Raw genomic sequence first — 20907 nt, 5'->3', positions numbered from 1 at the left:
TATACCAGATGTGTGATCAGGTGCCCAAGAGGAGTAAGCATCCCCTGTCGACAGGTCACACCTGCCGTAAGCCGTATATCTTGATCATGTAAACGGAGTTATCTGTGGTCAAATCAATGTGCCAAGAACGGCCTAACAATCGGTATGAAACAAGCTTAAGTCAGACAGTAATCGACCCAATGATAGGTTGTATTAGCAAACTATCAAATTTATTATATATATTATCGTCCGTCGTCATTGTTCTTCACCGGAAAAGTAAATTTCAGGACTTGTTCTTTTAAGAAAAAAATATACAGCGAGTTCAAGAACATGATTTATCTTTCTATAGAGCTTTAAAATTGTCATTCTTGAATATATTGTAATGATATCATCATATGAACAGCGATAAACACAATTTCAGCAAAATTTCGAGATTAACATTTTGGCATTATCACCAAAAATTGTCTAAAAGTAACACATCGGAGTAATAAGAGAGAGACTAATTTTGAGTTCCATTGGAATACTGATGTTTCATTACATTCCTGAGATACCACATTTCTTTTTGTTTCATTTCTATACAGTCGTCTTTTGTCACACTGAACGAAGAACTCCATGATGATTCTTCTACTTTCAGTAAGCTTTTATCTACACTACTGCAGAAATTTTGTAAGAGAGTTCTCAATAATTTGAAATACGAAATTTCTTCTAGAATATCTTCTCCATAAGAATAGATCTGTTGCCATAAACGTTTGACGAAAAAATTGTACAATTCATAGTCCAATTTGGCATACTGACGATATAAACGAATTTCTTTCAGGCCGACCTGATTTAAGTCATGGCGATTGGGATTGACATTTAGATTAACAAAGAGGATGTCCTTCAAATCCCAATTCAACACTCGACGTAATAGAATGACTGACTCATTCATATACTCGCTCACAATGACTACATGGAATTCTCTATCGAGTTTCTCCAAATACTGCTTTACGGCGAGCATGTCAAAAGAGTGAAACAGACTGGAGGGAAAACCATACTCAAAAGCCATTCTATTGTTTAGAAAGTTGGAACGCCGCTGGTCGATTTTCTTCATGTATGATTTTGGATTCTTCAGAAAATGGCGAATGTATTGTGCTACCCCATGATCTTTCCCAAATTTGAAATATCGGACGGTGGAATCAAATTGCAGGAATGGTTCACGAACGATCCCAATGTACTTAGTATCATTTGGCATGATATCTTCAAACGCTAAGCGATTGTAAACGACGTGGAAACACAAGATGTCATAGGTTTTCCCTTCTGGGGGAGGAATTATATTGTAACCGGGTATCACGGAATCGTTTAAAGCGATAATGTTTGGATACCATGATTTATTATTGGGAACAACAAAAGTTAAATTCTTGTGTAATCCATAACGTAGGAAAATTCCTTGAGCGGTTGTACTTCCGGTCTTGTGGACTTTCAAAAACGCAATATGTTGATGAACTGTTCTCTGTTTTGTTGGAAAATATTTCCTAGAGGCACTATCGAGATTTCTTGACTGGTTCATGTTTTCATATGTTGAACTATATTTTAATGATTTAAGGAATATGTAATTGGCCACCGTCAGCCAAATGGGAACTGCTATCACAATACCCAGAAAAATCCACCTGGAAGAAAACAAGAGGTTCATGGGCCACATCGCTCACCTGAGTCACTTTGGTCCACATATAAAGATTTTTCCTACATATATTTGTATCTAAGACTTTGATCGCCTATATTGTGGCTCCAACCTATCCCTGGGGGCCACGATTAAAAAAAAAACTTTCGTCTGCACTATGCCATGAAGCTTTTATGTAAATTTGTACTTTTCTGGTCTAGAGGTTCTTGAGAAGATTTTTAAATGATCCCACCCTATTTTTGCATTTCGTGATTATCTCCCCTTTGAAGGGCCCTGCATTTGAACAAACTTGAAATCTCTTTACACAAGGATTCTTTTTGTCAAGTTTGGTTAAAATGACCCAGTGGTTCTGGAGAAGAAGTCGAAAATGTGAAACGTTTACAGCAGACGGACAGAAGGGCGCCGGACAATGGATGATCAGAAAAGTTCACTTGAGATTTATCTCAGGTGAGCTAAAAATATGAAATTTTGCACCAATTAATTAGAAAGATCCTCCATTATTAAAAACAAATTTTCACGAAAGACGTCAAGGTCAGTTTTACAAACTACATGCTGACATTAAGAATGCAATTGTGAAAACAATCACATTATGAATAGTGATCGATCCCATCAGTTATCAGAATTTTAACCAATAAATATAATAAAAAAACCTCTATCTACATATAAATACACCAGGTGTGCAAAGACAGTTTGACCACAGGTGCTTGTTTCATAAACTTAATTTATTCGCAAGCAAGATCTCCATCTTTTTTCTGAACAAAAAGTAGGCCAATCGATACAACCCCTCTTTATTTATGTTTTTCTCCATTTCAGCGTCTAACATACACATACAATGTTTACCGTGACACCCCTCATTGTACCTCCAACAAGATCTCTTACCTCAGCCCATTGACATTGACCCTCAAATTAAATGCTTCATTGCCCATAATCAAGTGTCTATACGATTCAAAACTTCCGGTTTGGCGACCGCGATGTGTTACACGCGCTCTCATTGGGTATTGGTATTCTCGGGAATGTCTTCTTTTGTCATAGGCCCTAATCATACTATTTCATTTTGAAATGATCATATTATCAATATTTGAATTACTGTAAAACTACCAAAATATGGTCATATTATCATTTCATATAAAAAAAATCAGCAGATACAGGTTTTCAAGAAAGAACACCAGTGTTATTTCGAAATTCCTGAGAATATCAATACCCAATGAGAGCGCGTGTAATACATCGCGGTCGCCAAACCGGAAGTTTTGAATCATTTGACATGGATTTTTAGTAAGGGCAATGAAACATTTAATTAATTCGAATGGTCAATATCAGTGCTATGGAGGGGGTGAGGTAAGGGAGCCTTTAGGGGGTACAAGAAAGGATTTTTCGGTTAACATTGTATGTGTATGTTAGACGTTAAAATGGAGAAAAACATAAATAAAGAGGAATTGTAGCTGTGACCTACTTTTTGATCCCGAAAAAGATGGAGACCTTGTGTTAAATTGTCAGACGTAACGGCGCGAGGCATATAACTAGGGTTTGAATATTACTATACAATCAATCATCACTCTTTGCATCTTTAGGACTATAGGCTATTGGGCACAAATGTGCAGCTCGAATTTGTTCAGTCATTGTATACAAAAGACCAATCTACATGTGTCATAGCATCACTGATCAGTACGTATTACATACAGAAAAGATTTGCTTTACACATATATTATAATGCACAACACTCGTAAGGATACAGAGAACAAATTAACACCAACACCTAATAATAAGCATATAATTTCGAACAATAACAGGTCGTTCCGGCCCCAATACCAATCCGTCCCCTAGTCTTTCCGGCCCCAGATTTATAAACTATTAATGCCTACTTATTTATAATTAATGATATAAATTTCATGCCAATTTTTATTTCCTGTAGATATCTATCTTCAATCTATGTCTCATAGGCAGAATCGGGGGTTGGGGCAGGTCTGGACTTCATAAAAATTTTCAAATTCATTGTAAATTGGAAACAGCATAAGTATTAAAAAGAATTATGAAGAAAATCCCATGATTCTAAAATAACTGTTAATATTCCCAGTTAATATTAGCTTGGTATTTTAGTTTATAAGCAGCATGTTTTATTTTTTCCAGTTTCTAATTTTTATTTGTTAAAAGCAATACAAGCTGTAATTAACTAACGGTACTTTCAACTATTCAAGTACGCAGCAGTATTAGCATCTATTGGTATAACTAATATAATCCACAATTGCAAGATCTGATGAAAAATTCAGCAAAATAAACGGAATTTTGCTTGAGAGCATGTGATCTACACATTTTATTAACATCTTGTCATAAATTACTTTAAGTATTATAAGTATAAGAAAGTAATAATTATGCAAAAACATGCCACTTAAAATGAAATTTTGATAATCAATTATTTTTTATCTACAAAATTGTCTAATAGTTATTTTGATCTTTTAAATATTTTTATCATATACCGTCAGTAATATATTGCTTTAACGTAGTTCCACACTCGTGTGACGTCATAGGATTTTGCAAAGTCAATAATTTAATGATAGGAACATAAATTTTGTTGGAATCTTTTTCGATAGTTATTGTAAAAAATCTTGTTAGCCATAAAATATTTCAAAATTTCTTAGTTATATTTGAATAGTCAATGATATGTTTCAAAATATTGAATCCAAGGACAATAACTCTGTTTTCATTCAATTATTTATCAAGTCCATAATGCGATATATTTCCTTCATTTTTGACAAACATTTTACCAAGGTGATAAGGAATCATTATCTGTGTCTTTTCTTGAAATTACATACAATTTTAATCCCGAGTGATTTAAATAGCTCAGCTGTATGGTGCCAGACTTCAGTTTTTGATGGGGGTATACATAATCTGGAAGCTATAGATTTGAAATTATTAAGGAAAGGTATGGATTTTTTCCCATGAATAACTATAACAAATGTAACTCTACTAATATAAACAGAAAAAATGATATGTAAACCATGCTATAAGGAAAATGCATCCACATTTGTTTGTTTTTTAACATTTTGGGGAATAACGCTAATTCAATAATTTTCCACATATTATTCTAAAACTTGATGAACATATTGAAAATGACATGTGTTTTAGTTATTGACGTTTCCCGATAAATAAATGCAATTCAAAAAATATTTTGTTGTTTTTACATTAAAATTATAGATCCTCAGTACCCATTTGCTTGTCATACGAGGCAACTACGAGGCAACTAAATGAGGTGGTTCTTCAGATGAGATAACAAAAACCGAGGTCCTGTGTCACAGCAGGTGTGGCATGATAAAGAACCCTCCCTGCTTAATGGTCATAAATGCCGGCAAGTATATATGCCTAAATTATGCAGCCCTTCACTGGTAACGGTGATGTCTCGATATGAATGAAAAATTCTCGAGTGGGACATTAAACACTAGAAATTGTTTTTATGAAAAACAAATGTCTCCCCAGCTCCCAAAATTGGAAATGCTCCAAATGAAACCCCCTCCCCTTTAATGTACTGCATGGTATGGAGGAGAAAGCATGAGCTGGAATGTAGACATTATGAACTCCAATAAGCCACATAGGAGAAGTTTTCACAAACTATTTTACACCCTCCACCACTCAGATCCACTATACCTTTAAAGACAACTATTGAAAATGAATCCTCCTGTCCCTGCAATATGCACATCTACAAATGGCAAGCATTGCACATTAGTTTCAAATCTATCTGATAAGCCCTTTAGGAAGAGAAGTGTTCACAAGTTATTTTACATCCTCCATCCTCTTAGATCCACTATAACTTTTAGGGAAATATTTGGATCCTCCTGTCCTGACAATATGTACATCTAAATGGCAATGAAGCATTGTACGAAGTTGCAAGTCTATCCGATATAAGCCATATAGGAGGAGAAGCGTTCACAAGATTTAGTAACACAGACGAACAGATGGACAGAAAGTACAAAATCAAATATGTCTCCCCTTAAAATATGCAATCAATCAATCAATCTATATGTGCAGTCAATCTATCCAGACATTGAGGATAATGAGTCGACCATCCACTTCCCTTGGTTTTTTTTCAATGATGTCCACAGCATTGTCTTTGTATTCCGAATCACAAAGTTCACCAGTATTCAATAATTTTGTTCTTGTTACTGTCCCCTTTTCTCCAGAAACATCTAATAACTGTACAGAATACACATTATTGTCACATTTTTCAAGGTGTAGAATTCCAATGATCTTGAATTTTGTTTCTGCCCATAACATGATTCCTTGGTAACACGATGGATCCAACAGGAATTGGTTTCTCTTTAGCACCAGAATTACAGCGATCTCTTCTGATTTCTGCATTTTTTCTATGATGTCTGAAGCTATAGTTTCATCATCTCCTGCATTTTCTTCTTGCGCTCTGGAATCCAGCTATTGACATCTTGATTTTCCTCTGAATTTAAAGGGACTGATTCATGATTTTACCCAAAATTTTATTTTTCACTTTTAATGATCAAAATCTACTGTCTAACGTTAAAAGATTTCAAATAAAAATTAAGGTTATACATTATTACAGAAGCTCATTTTAGAGAGTTCATTATTTGTTTGTAAACAAAGATTGCAGTATATTATTGTTTACGAAATTTAAAAAAAAAATGGATATCGATCCAAGTTTATTATATCTTTCACATTTCAAGCATTCTTCGTATAAAATGTGTCATCTAAAAGTTAAAATTTGTGACTATGCAGAATTAAGATGCTATATATTACAAAATTGATATTTCACTTGTTTGTTTGTATGTATACATAAAAAGACTCGAGTCTTTGTTTACATAACACAGATTTAAGTCTAGAATATAGCTTTTATTCTTGCATTCATCAGGTCAACATTTTGGTTGTCAATATTAAATAAGTTATACTTTTAATATTTAACATAAAAAATAAACTAGTTCTAATTGTAACGGGAACCGTTACAGATGTTCCCCAAACCTCCCCCAATTAAAAAGTGATGTCCTTGTGAATCTATAAGAAAAAATCATTTTGTTTTAGCCTTTGATTACATGTAGTACGTTCAATATGGTCATTTCAGTACCAAGAAATGAAAGAAAGCGTTGCACGTGCATACACTCGCACGCGTGTATGATTCCGAATTTTTGTTGATGTCGTTCAACAGGCATTTGTATCATATACCCACAGTATGAATTTCATAACGTTTCCACCAAATATAAGGAAGTTATAGCGATTTTAAAATCGTCCAATCAGAAATCAGCACACGTGCATGCACGTGCTGAGCAGTAATTTTAACCACAGCAATTTGTAAGGAGTACGAAGACACATCTAAACCCCTAATATCAATAGAATTTGATGAAAAACAAAAACGTTATTGTCCTTTAAAAATTGAACATTTGAAAAACGTTGCACGCGCATGCACGTGTGTGTTGGTATTTTTTGTTACACCAATATATAGATACACATATTGTCTACGTATGCTGTGAATATCATCTCATTCGCTTCATAAATAAGATAGTTACAAACGTTTTAGTATTATCCAATCAAAATGAAGCGCACATGCATGCGCGTGCAAATTGGTAATTTTGACCATGCAAATCAGTTAAGGGTCTCAATATCTACCTATGATATGAATATCAAGTCATTTCAATGAACAACAAAAAAGTTAGACTGATTCCAAAGTTAGTGTACAAATTTTGTAATGCACGTGAACGTGCATGCGTGCGCGTGCAGACAAAATAACTATTATTTTTCATATCTACAAATGATATACTATCATCCTATTTAGGTTTCATATCGATCCCTTTAATATTCTGATTTTCCATTTTTTGTACCAAAATTGCAGTGCACGTGCGCGCGCGTGCATGCACGTGCAGACAAAATGACTATCACTATGCACATCTACAAACGCTATACTATCATCATGGAAAGTTTCATATCGATCCCTTTATAGTTTCTGAGAACACTACCGGACAAAAAAAGTACCGGAGAAAAAGAATAATAATAATAATAACTAGAAACTCATTACTAGTAATGAGTAGGTCTTCCGTTTGTTCACTTCCGGTAAAGAGTTTTCTGATCCTACAAAAACCATTCAAATATATCAGAGAATGTACTTTAACAATAAATGAGAAGTGTATTATCGAATTTTTTACTCATTTCTTGTAACTTCCGGTGACGACCGGAAGTACTATTCAGATGTGTTTTCCTATAAATGACAGCGACTCTTTACTGTCTATATTCCCTGAAAATTTCACGTCTCTATCTGAAAGAGTTCTCAACAAAAAGAAGTAGACTAAAGAAAGAAAAAGTAGTAGGTTACTACCGACCGGAAGTCAATTTTGAAAAACAAAATCATCAAAACTCTAGAAGTTGATACTTTTTATTAAGACATGTGAAAATCATATGAAAGACTTCAAATATAAGCGAGATTTATGGGGAGAAAGAGACAAAAAGAAAAAAGGTATTTTATGAAGAAACCGGAAGTAGTTGTTTTGACTACCGACAGACTCAATATTCTTTTGACACTTTGAAAGAGAGTTAATAAACTAGTATAGGTTTCAATTTGAAAGAAAAAGTTTGAAATTTGCGATTCCTTCAATCACTTCCGGTGACGACAGGAAGTGACGGTTCAACCCCCTACTGCACGCATATAAACGGAGATTGATTATCCCTGAATATTTGATGAACCTATATTTTACCTTTTCCAAGAAAAATGCTGGACAAAATTCCTTTTGAGAGACAGAATATCGGCCATATTTTTCGACCGGAAGTGAATTTTGTAAAAACAAAAATAATTATAGCAAGGTCATTTCATAAGACATTATTCCTGAAAATTTCAAGAAAATATATCCAGCCATCTCTGAGAAATCACTCGAAGAAATCGGAAAATCGACATTTTTAAAAACACTTCCGGTATAGACCGGAAGTGACGGACGAAAAAATTGAATGTATGTGTACAATGGACTAATGTTAGTTAATCAACTCGACAAGTTTCAAGCGTCTATCTAAATTCATTATTGAGAAACTGAAAAAACAAGGCTTCAATATATCCACCCCATATCTCACGACCGGAAGTGAATTTTACAAAAATATTTAAGTATACTTTAGACATGTATAGTGTCTATAACATATGTAAAATTCAAATCATTAACTTGTTTTATGACCGAGATTTATGGCACTGAAAAATGAGAGAATGAATAGTCTTTCTTTGATATAACCGGAAGTTGGAGATTCAACTTCCGGTGGGTCAACATTTTTTGAGAATTAGAACTAGACCTAGTAAAACGATATAGGTTTCAATTTGAAAGAAAAAAGTTTGAAATTGATGATTTATTTAATCACTTCCGGTGACGACCGGAAGTGACGGCGACAAAAAATATTACGTGCATGCACCATAGAGAAGATAGATCTGTCATCCCTGAAAGTTTCATTCGATTATCTTTTGTGGTTTTCAAGTTTACCCCCGGACAAAGTTTCTTTCAAAAACCGGAAAATCGGACGTATCTGACGAACGGAAGTGAATTTTGAAAAAATGAAAAAAATGCCTCGAGGTACCATCGTTGTCTATAACCTGTGAAAGTTTCAGGAAAATCCATCCAACGGTTTAGGAGACGAAAGGGAAAAAAATAATAATAATAATAATAACTAGACATGATCTCGTTGCGAGCAACGAGTAGGTCTTCCGTCCGATTTGTTGATGCACTCGGAGTTAAAAAAAAAAAAAAAGACAAATGAGTCCCAATTTAGTTTCCGACTTTAAGACACTTTAGATATAATCAATTTTTCATATCATAAGCTTCTGAAGCAAAGTTGCAGTGAAATTCGTTTGAAATTCGACTCTCCAGGCGAGCCATAAGGCCCGCGGGCCTATTTCTTGATGTCATTTGTTAGCCCTCTATAGACTCAACAACTTTAGTTCTATATGTCTTTACAAAATATTTACCTGTAAAAAGTTATTGAGATCGACCGATATCGACAAAAAATCGACTCTACAGGCGAGCCATTAGGACCATAGGCCTATTTCTTGATATCAATCGATAGATCTCGATAAACTGAACAACTTTTGTTCAATATGTCCTTACAAAATATTTACCAGTTACAAGTTTTTGAAATCGACTGATATCGACAAAAATCGACTCTACAGGCGAGCCATGAGGCCCACAGACCCATTTTTTGATATTGATCGATAGGTTATGACACATTGAACAACTTTTGTTCAATAATGCTTTTCAAAAAATATGTCGTTTTAAAGATATGAGGCGTCAAATATTTACGATTTTGGCCCTTAAAATCTCTAATTACGTAACATATGACCTACTTTTTGATTTGATAAGATCAAGCTCGTTGAGATGAACATTTCCGCTTCTACAACTTATTATAAAATATTAATAGTTTCTGAGATATTCTCAAAAACATTTGGACCCTTCTGAACCCCTAATTTAAAGGGCCAGCCCGTTTTGCTTGATATCGTAAGAAAGGCCTTGTCATTTTAAACATTTTTTGCTCAACAAGTATTTAGAAATTCTTTACCGTTCTCGAGTTATCTCTACAAGAAATATTTAGGGGCCAAACTGTAGCTCCCTAACGGGGCCACATAGGGAAAAAACGAAATGTACATATTGTTTAGATTATCATTCTGAACAACTTTTGTTCAATAATGCTTTTCAAAATATTTGTCGTTTTCAAGATATGAGGCGTCAATTATTTATGATTTTGGCCCTTAAAATCCCTTATTACGTAACATATGACCTACTTTTTGATTTGATAAGAACAAGCTCGTTTAGATGAACATTTCCGCTTCAATGACTTATTACAAAATATTAATAGTTTCTGAGATATTCTCATAAACCTTTGGACCCTTCTGGGCCCCTAATTTAAAGGGTCAGCCCCTTTTGCTTGATATCGTAAGAAAGGTCATGACATTTCAAACATTTTTTGTTCAACAAGTATTTAGAAATTCTTTACCGTTCTCGAGTTATTTCTAGAAGTAATTTTTAGGGGCCAAACTGTAGCTCCCTAACGGGGCCACATAGGGTAAAAACGAAATATGCATATTGTTCAGATCATCATTCTGAACAACTTTTGTTCTTTATTGCTTTTCAAAATATTTGTCGTTTTCGAGATACAAGGGGTAAAAAATTTATGGTTTTGGCCCTTAAAATCCCTTATTACGTAACATATGACCTAAATTTTTATATGAATAGATTTGGATTGTTGAGATGAACATTTTTTGTTCTTTGACTTATACCAAAATATTAACGATTTTTGAGATATTTGATCTAGACTTTGAGCCCTTCTAGATCCCTAATTTAAGGGGCTAGCCCCTAAATCTTGATATTTTCGAAAAGATCTCGTAAATGTGCACAACTTTTGTTCTACATGTCTTAACAAAATATTTGCAAGAAAAAAGATATTGGAGATCAAAGGTCAAAAATCGCCGAAATCGGCGAAAATTTTTGGCATCCATTTTTTCAGGTCCAGGCGAGCGTTTAGGCAAATCGCCTCCGGTAAAATCGAATCCACCACAAATCTTCTAAAATGTTTACTCTATCTTGTGTAGAAATTTCAAGACTCTAGCTTCAAAACTAACGGAGGAGATGTGTGGACAACAAGGCCCTTCAAAAAGTCACTAAAAGAGAGATAACTCCTGACCGGAAGTGACGTCAAGCACGAAATTTTGCAAGCAAAGTCTCGTCACCAAAAGACATCTTTCCTGAAAATTTCGTGAAAATCGATGGAGAAATGGCTGAGAAAAACGCGTGTACTACCAAGGAAAATAATAATAATAATGAAGAAGAAGAACGCGAACAATAATAGTAAGGTCTTCCGCAGGAGACGGAAGACCTTAATAAGAAGAAGAAACAGAGTAAAAACAATTAATATGTTCCCAAACTTTGTTTGGGGAACATAAAAAATGTTTTGTTCAAAAATCATGAAGCAGTCCCTTTAAACAAATAAATCCAATGGTAAATTTGGATTTATCCAAACATTGAATGATACGGAGACAAACCTGTAGATGCATATGGAGTTGCATTGGAAATATAAGTCATCTTTGCTAAGTAACCCGGTCATCGCTTTTTCTTCTCGGGTGGTTATACAATGTAATATTTTCAATTTGTCATGCAGTGTTTGATTATATTGCTCACATATGCTAGATATTAGTCTAAAAATTATGTGTCTTCCTACAGTACAAGTTCTAGAGTGTCATAGAAATTAAGACAGATTTATTTCTAATCCAGCTAGAGCCCCAGCAGGGCATAGGATGTTGCATACATAAGGAAAGAAAAAAAAAACCAAAAGACAGAGTCAACATGAATTGAAACAGGCCAAAATTACCATTGGACAAAAAGGAAGGAGTCACTGCACCTCATATGGTTATTAGAGTTCAAGTAAACAATTGGAGCTGATCTTTAAGCTGAATAACATATAAACATACACACAATACATTTATGTGTATACACACACACACACATATACACTTAATTAAGACAAATTATCATGAAGGAATTTTCCTAAGGAGTATATATATCATACATGCCAACTTTTAAAAATCCCCATGGGACCTTTTTTCAAAGCTCAAAATTCACGACAGAAAATCTGTGACTTTGCTTCCCAGACTACACCAAAAAAGATTTTGGTAGAAATGAACATTCATATATATAGTTACAAAATTCACAAGTGAGAGAGGGCCCGCATGTCATTATGTAATTTGCCATTGGGTTCAAAACAACTACTCTAAGAATACTCAGTAGAAATTTTCATGCTTACTTACTCATGTAAACATAATGGAGCCAGAACCCTAGAGTCGTCACAACTACAGTTGTATAGTAGACAACTCATCGCAATCACACAAACATTTAGCCGACTTACTCTCTAGAAGTTTTTCGAAGACATAACATATTTTCAATATACGACCAAATTAGCCCCACCTCAATGGGATTTTTATAAATTTCACAATTTTGGTCTCATTGCTTTATATCATAATCATGCCACAGGGAGCCAGGGTCAATGAAATTCACAATTTTGTTCCTCTTTACCCATAGATACTAAAATTATACCAAAATTGGTTAGAACTGGTTCAGTTGTTCAATTAAGAAGCTTCAAATGTTTATGACCGATGAAGACAGATTTAAAGTCCGATAACTCTGTAATGAAAAAGAAGGAAAGACCGTACTGATGGATGGATGTGCAGGCAGAGGGATCAGTATAGCCTGGGCATGTGCCATGTTGTGTTAGAGTCAGCAGAAATTTTTAGGGTCGGTCGGGAAAGTGGAAACCAACATACAATTTTTTTTTGGCCTTATATAATATCATCATAAAAAGTGATTTCTACCAAATGTATTATCCTTGATGTATTTTCCACTGAACATGTGCAACCTTTTACTCTGTCCATGCTGACTGGTATGCAAAATTAACAATTGTTTATTACATGTACATCTGTATAATCAATACATGTATTAGTCTTCTCAAAACATCCACTAATCTTGAGAAAATATTACTCTTTTATTTCACAAATATGCAGGAGTTGATGAATCAATTTGGTACACATATTGTCTTTTCAGGAACTTTATTTCTGTATATAGGAAATTTGGTCTTGTTTTTGTGTACAATTTTCATTTTAACTACTTCATAATTAATCATAACAATAAAACTAAATATGCAAATATTGTAAAATTCAAGTGGCATGGTAGGGCTAATCTTTATGAGAACTTCATTGACAATAATCAATTTCATTACATTTTCATAAGGTGTTTTAAATAAATTAATCTTTCAAGTGATTTTAAAATAGCTCTTATTGACCTGCATCATGCAACTCTGCATCGTATACCAGGTATGTGATGCAGAGAAATCCTGTGGTTTTCTACAGTCTATCATAATTGAAAAATGACTCTGTATGAAAATCACAAGGTTATACATCCCTACCAAGTTTCATGATAAAGAATCTAATGACTATGTATGTCAGTTTGTCTCCCTGGGCCTCATCAGTCAGAGAAGAGATCAAACAGACACCAAAATTGTCAAGGAAAATCCCTGATACTTTCCTGGTTTCAAAATATACATTTTAACCATGTTTAACAAGTTTCAATTTTACATGTTCTCAAAATTCACATGTTTAAACATTAAAACATTGAGCTTTATTCAAGAAACCAGGAAAGTTTCGGCCCATTTTGAACTGAAATTCTGCAGCAATGAAACAAATCGCATTAAAATTAATATACTTTCTTATAAATCCATCAGTTTAAGTCAGTATTATGGGCCTATTTAAAAATCAAAATGTAAGCAAATAGAGGAAATCTGTATACATGGTATATGCAAAATTTCAGCTTGCATTAATTCATCTGCACAAACATTAAGCTATATAAGCACATCTGCCACAGTGAGTCTATTACTGGACTGTTGAAATTATTTAATATACACATTTTATCCTCCAAGATAAATACAAGTTTTAACTTATATCAGCATGCATGCAGGTCAAATTGTTAATAGAATTTATCAACAAATGATCTGTATTGTCTGTCTAATCATGAATTCATTGACAATTAATTCTGCAACAAGACACTGACCTAGAGCTGACAGATAAGATATTAATATCATATATGCCATTGTCAGTCTACTACTGGAGTGGCTTATTGCCTGCTATGTTGTCCCCACAGGGGGTCATGTCCGCATGACCTTTTGCTTGGACTATTCCCGAGTCATGCAGTCAGATTGCGCCATATAGATATGATGGCTATTTAGGCGGTTCCCGGCAATTCATTAACAAGTTGCAGTAATCTCTTTTCCACGAAGTTTATTCCACACTATAAAATTGTATATTCTCACATGATATAAAGGAATTTGAAACTTTCCCAACAATGCCTCATCTAGCTATTCTGTTTACACAAACAACAAAATGCACAATATGAAATACACCCAAATTAGATTAATTGCGAATTGTGATTTATATATTATGAATAGGGTTGGGTACAATTTGAATAGTTTTCAAGATGGTTTAATTACTTACTTTAAAACTTGATTAACGTGCGGAATATAGCGCCAGTCAATGTAAACGGTGCACTGTGACGTCACATCTAGCTGCAACATGTTTTCTTTCAAACCAAACATTCGCAGCCATTTTCCTTGAATTGTGAACACCGATGATTCCATAGGTGATGCCCTGATTGGCTAATGTAAAGTTCACATGAACATGACCCACAATCGGGTTATGTCAGATCTTCTTACGCAGAGTATACGGCGCAGATCTTAGGAGTCTGATTTTAATTAGATTGAATTATCTCCTTGAAATTCTTTGATTGAAGCAATAAAAGTTTAATACATTGATAGACAGGCAGTATATATATACATAAATACCTAAAATAAAACTAACTAAAACAAAACTTTTTAGGTGGAACAGATACATGTATATATTACTTGGTCTTACAAACTGTTAGATGACAACTGAACATGATTTAAGTACAGAAAATATTATTTTCCATCTACCCTTCAATCACTGTCTACGGAATAGATTAAAATATTTATTCAACCAATTTCGGCCCACAGAAAAGCATTAGGACGCACAAAGTCCAACTTCACAGAATATGACTAAGGAAAACAAAGACAATGCACTGCATGATGATCAGAGAGTTAGCCGTCAAATCTATCAATGTATGAAATACACACAAAACATATGTTTATGTAGTACAAAGCATTAACTATGTGGCAGTTATCGTGCGATTTGCATGTTATACATGCACATAACTATATTGTACATGTATGTAGGTTGTTTTCTTGTATTGAAATTTATAATTAAATATTGGCATAATAAAACAGCAAACTCAGGATCTTCATTTGACATAATCCATGTAAACAGATCAGCATTGTTAAGCAGTACTAGGTTTGGAAAGGTTTTTTTTTTTTTTAAAAACATCTATAATCTTCTTTAGGGATTATTATATAGCGGATATTTGAGTAAAAAAAAATGTAATTCATCCTCTGTTGAACTTGAGATACAGTGTTGACAGACTCTTTCACATCTAGGACGAATTTCAATTTTTACTACATTTTTTTTTTATATAGTCTGTCACAGTCTAGGAGTACGGTTGACACACTGGCAATTGATTCTGTAAATGAGTTATGACCGCTGTATGCACGTGTTATTATTTAGTATAAAGAGGTCATAACTCATTTGCAGAAACAAGTGCCTGTGGGTTGACTTATTAATCCATATTTGCATTATGCATGCCATTGAAAGGAATATACATACATATCTGATGATAAAAAGGACTTTCTATCTTATTTATCATCCTCTTTAGTTCCATTATTGTTTTGTCCACATGTTTTCTTCCATCACATGATCAGATTCAGAGTGGTAGTTTCGGATTAACTTTTACTTTTCTTTCTGAATTTAGTCTGGTCCCCCTGCCACCCTGCCTCTCTATGAGCTCTCGTTTTGGTGTTTGACCACGCCCACTTTATCTTTCAGCCAATACACTAGCTTGGTGCTGTGCGGAGCATTATGGGTAGGCCGGAACCAGGCTACCAATACACAACTTCACTCTAATTTTCACATAAGCGTGAAATTTCCTCATTAAAAATGGGCAAAGTAAAACTGTCAGACGAAAAGAAACCAGACGCGTAGCTGCCAATATGCAAGTACGCAATTGCGTACACATCATTTTCAGAGAGAGAGAGAGAGAGAGAGAGAGAGAGAGAGAGAGAGAGAGAGAGAGAGAGAATTTTGCGTTATAAAGTTCCGATTTATAATTTAATCAACATTATAATGCCCATTCAATCAAATTTCGTTCTTTAGGAATTTCAAATTATCAATTATGCAATCGGAGAAAAAAAAGTTGATAAAGGTGATTTTATTCATAAAACCCAGGAGCTTCCAGGACCTCAAGGCGGCCACCAGACCCATTGCTGTACACGTCATTTTACTGGTTACGCGCCTGGAACATAATTGCCCATGGGTAGATACAAATCTAAGGAATATTTTAATATATTCCCATGTTTTCGGCAGCATTACTCTAAAAATACTCTTGTTTTGAATTCAAACCCAATGAAATTTACGTGTCGCGTGTATGTCACACTACATTTTGTCCGTATAAATGAAGTGGAATAATAAAACAATTGAATTAACTACTAAACCTCTTTTAAAAAGAAATAGCTTATTCATTGAATTTATCATGTAGTACAATTTAACTTAAATAAACTCAGTGTTCAATACGTAAATTCTAGTAATCTACGGGACAAAAATTATGAAATTATTTATATTTGCCTGTGCCAATCTCTACCCAGAGTTATCGTTCCCGCTAACGCTCCACTAATACCTCTGTCAACGTCTAAAAAGTATGTCAAAATGAATAAATAAAATGAACATGAAAATAATAGCGAATTCTTTAAGAGCCCTTAATATTCGTAGAGAAATCCAAGTCGCTCTGGATTTGAACAATATCGATAAACAAAACAAAGTACTGAAAACTAATGCTATACTTTAGACTTAGAATGACCCTGACTGTGCGTCAAAATCAAACCAAGATATCGGGCATCGTCGCAAACCACGGGTTATTGTTTCATTCTATTTCTATTTGTGAAATAGAATGAAACAATAACCCGTGGTTTGCGACGATGGATATCGGGAAACTCACATGTTCTGATGCTGGGGCCGTGGCATCAAATCTAGATCATTCGAACATTACCGAACACAGTAGGTCATCCGACATTTGGCGAGTAACGCACAGAACGATCTCGTATCGATATTTTTTAAAGAATCATTTCGTTCTGATGCATACATGCCAACTTTCCCGATTTAGGCGGGATCTTCCCGATTTTACCCTCCGGTCCCGCTTTCCCGATCGGGAAAGCAAAATTACCCTAAAATCCCGATTTGAAATTTTTTCCGACCAAAATTTCCGATTTCACGATTGAAAACGAGTTTGAAAGCGGGATAATCGTGAAATCTCGTGACCAGAATTGGAAATCCCGCGTCATTTCTGAACTGGCCAATCAGAAATCGGGACAATAGTCAGCCATTGCTGTTTACCTGTGTCGCATGGTGTCGGGTTGGCCTGTGTCGGGGTGTTTATTGGACAGTACGAAGCATGTTTTGATAGTAATTAATCGGGAAGACGGATTTCAAATTGACCTATCCTTTACACAAACGTGAATGACAACGATGCTAGTGTCACCACCAAACAATCGGACATTCCGCCTCTCGCTGACAGCATCCAAAATTTGCAATAAGGTACGTCAAGTATATATTTTTTCCAACTATAATAATATAGGCTATCCAAATCTATCCGTCTATAGCGATGTATTATATAGTCTATATAGTGTAGTATTCATTAAATATACTTTGTGATGCGTAATTCGCACAAGTCTGTACTGAATTTTTTATTTAGCAAGTAGCCTTAATTTACAAGTAAAACGGAATATTTTGATGTGTTTTTTTTTTCCTGGTAATTATTTCAGATGTCATGGGTGCAAAGGTTTTGTTCGCAAACTTCATAGCAGGGCAGATCACTCCTTTTTTGGTTGCAATGCAGATTATTCCACCAGTCTCTGCAAGCCCATGTTTACAGACAAGCAAGATCGCCTTTGCAGTCGTACCTAAATGCATGTGATTTAATTTAAATTTTGATATATAGACCGGCCAATGTTTATTGTATGGTGTAAAAGGATGCAACCTTAAATATTATTTGATATTATGTATGTGACTTGTTGGAGAAGAATTTTTGCTGAATAGATGATTTTAATAAAATATTAATGTATATCTTTCAAAGTTTTTTTTATATAGTTAATGGTCAAACACATTTGATGTTGTGTTAATATATGATACATTAACAATGATTTGATTGATATTTTATTTGAAAGGACAAATATTTATTTTCATGCTAAAATGTCGTGAATTTTGAGCTTTGAAAAAAGGTCGTCGCGCGCAAAATCCCCCATGGGGATTTTTAAAAGTTGGCATGTATGGTGATGAAGTTCGTATTCGTAACTCGAATGATATTCTTAGACCTATCGATGTTTGCGAGCCGGAGTTGAAATCAGTTTCAGAGTCTGCGTTACGACTTATTTGAATCCTGAAGCAAAGGAATTCATTCTTAGATCGAAATTTTGTTTAGAACCTCCACTTGGTAAGTAATTGGACATCCGTTGTATTTAGATTGAATATTCTCTCGGTCAAGTTTGTTCCTTGGTAAAGACCCAGTGCACGAGCAGTGGAGCCGCTGGTATTGTACCCTTACTGTAGACAGAAATTTCCAAAAGGAATAAGTTAGATATTTGACTTATTGAAATAGTCAGCGAGTTGTGTTACCCAGGTGTACGATGAACTGGTTGATCGTACTTTAGGCTACATGTGTGAGTACAAAGTTTTCAGTTCTTTTTTTAAAGATTTACTAAGTTTCATAAAAACGCGTAAACTTGGTAGTTTCTGTTCCCTGCCATCTGAATGACAAATCTGGGATATGAAATTATTATAAGTTTAAAATTACGTTATCAAATACATTTTTTTTTTAATTTTCATATATTTTTTTCATTTATGAATAATAATGCTTATGTTTACTTTTTCATACATGTATACTCAGTACTTTTGCCGAATATGTTTTCAGATGATTCTTTTCAGTTTCTGATGGTGGGATACTAGTATGTCAGAACAGTTAACAAGAGGCCCATGGTCCACATCGCTCACCTGAGTCACCTTGGCTCATATTTAAAGATTTTTCCTATATATTCGCATGTAAAACTTTGATCCCTATTGTGACCCCAACCTACTCCCCGGGGCCATGATTTTTTCAAAATTGAATCTGCACTACGTTAGGAAGCTTTCATGTAAATGTTAACTTTTCTGGCCCAATGATTTTTCAGAAGATTTATAATGATTTTCCCTATATATTTGTATGTAAAAATTGATCCCCTATTGTACCTCATCTTACCCCCGGGGTCATGATTTTAACAAACTTGAATCTGCACTATGTTAGGAAGCTTTATTGTTTATTGATCCCCCATTGTGAGCCCAACCTACCCCTGGGGTTATAGTTTTAACGAACCTGAATCTGCACTATGTTTAGAAGCTTTCATGTAAATTTCAGCTCTTTTGACCCAGTGGTCCATGGGAAGAATTTTAAATGACCCCACCCTATTTTTGCATTTTTGTGATCATCTCCTCTTTGAAAGGGATATGGCCCTTAATTTGAACAAACTTGAAAGCCCTTCACCCAAGGATGCTTTTGGCCACGTTTGGCTGAAATTGGCCCAGTGGTTCTGGAGAAGAAGTCGAAAATGTAAAAAGTTTACAGATAGACGGAGAGACAGACGGCGGACAACAGGCGATCAAAAAAGCTCACTTGAGCTTTCAGTTCAGGTGAGCTAAAAACGGAATCCAGAGATTGATGCATGGAAGACATGATTTTCAACTCTGTGGAATGTCCGTAATTCATAATCTTTGAATTATCTGAACCTGGGAACCGAAATCAAGTGAACGTGATATGACAGTGTTCTGAAGTATTCCCGTTTTCGCATTCCTGATTTTCTGGTGAAGCCAATGCGTCAATACTAACCTAGGAGAACTGTTACGTTACCCGCCTTTTTTATGAACTTTTCATTATATGAACTGCTTTCTTTGACGTGTTCCCGTAATGATCCGGGTTAGAATGGGTCCTCAGTACCCTTTGATTGTCTCAAGAGGCGACTAAATAGAGGGTCCTTCGGATGAGACCGCGAAAATCGTGGCCCTGTGTCAAATCAGGTGTGGCACGATAAAGATCCCTCCCTACTCGAAGGCCATAAGCGCCGAGCATAGGCCTAAATGCAGCCCTTCACCGGTAATGGTGACGTCTCTATATGAGTGAAAATTTCTTGAGAGGGACGTTAAACAATATACAAGCAATCAATCATTTGCATTGTAAAATCATTGCAGCAATGAAATTTAATGAGCACTTCTTTGATATGTGGCTAGTATTAACAGCAATGATTGCTGTAGACATGTAGTGATATTTGCTGCAGATATGCAGCAATGTTTGCTGTAGACTTGCAGTAAATATTCCGAGCAATTCCAATATCTTGGTAAGGGTCCACAAATCACAATTTTTCCAAAATAACTAAAATATAGTAATATAGACATTTCTCGCATCTTAAGGCACTTAAAGTTTTGAGATGGTAGTGTAAGGATAGTCATAGACATGGGTTTAATTCCCATCACCCATTGGTTCATTCCAATCTTCATTAACCCTGTGGTGGAGTCTGTTAATTTACTCATGTTTGTTAAAGTTTACTCAAACAACTCCAGTATC

At 34.8% G+C, this 20907-nt stretch overlaps 1 protein-coding gene and 1 long non-coding RNA gene across 2 annotated transcripts; one reads left to right on the top strand and one right to left on the bottom strand.

The window, feature by feature from the left end:
• Positions 1 to 300: 300 nt before the first annotated feature.
• Positions 301 to 12064, bottom strand: LOC125648225 (galactose-3-O-sulfotransferase 2-like). Its single transcript, XM_048875194.2, has 2 exons — positions 2516 to 12064; positions 301 to 1625 (listed from the first exon to the last, which is right to left on the bottom strand). The coding sequence occupies exons 1-2, from the start codon at positions 2677 to 2679 to the stop codon at positions 479 to 481; spliced, it is 1311 nt and encodes a 436-aa protein (XP_048731151.2). The 5' UTR covers positions 2680 to 12064; the 3' UTR covers positions 301 to 478.
• Positions 12065 to 17402: 5338 nt separating this feature from the next.
• LOC125674221 (uncharacterized) lies at positions 17403 to 18385 on the top strand. The gene is made up of 2 exons (XR_008795948.1): positions 17403 to 17855; positions 18083 to 18385. It is a non-coding gene; the product is annotated as an uncharacterized LOC125674221 (long non-coding RNA).
• Positions 18386 to 20907: the final 2522 nt, after the last annotated feature.

This window comes from Ostrea edulis, chromosome 6 (assembly GCF_947568905.1).
Source record: "Ostrea edulis chromosome 6, xbOstEdul1.1, whole genome shotgun sequence".
Lineage (NCBI taxonomy): Eukaryota > Metazoa > Mollusca > Bivalvia > Ostreida > Ostreidae > Ostrea > Ostrea edulis.
Note: the sequence above shows the minus strand (reverse complement) of the source record. Positions and strands in the feature narration are given on the sequence as shown.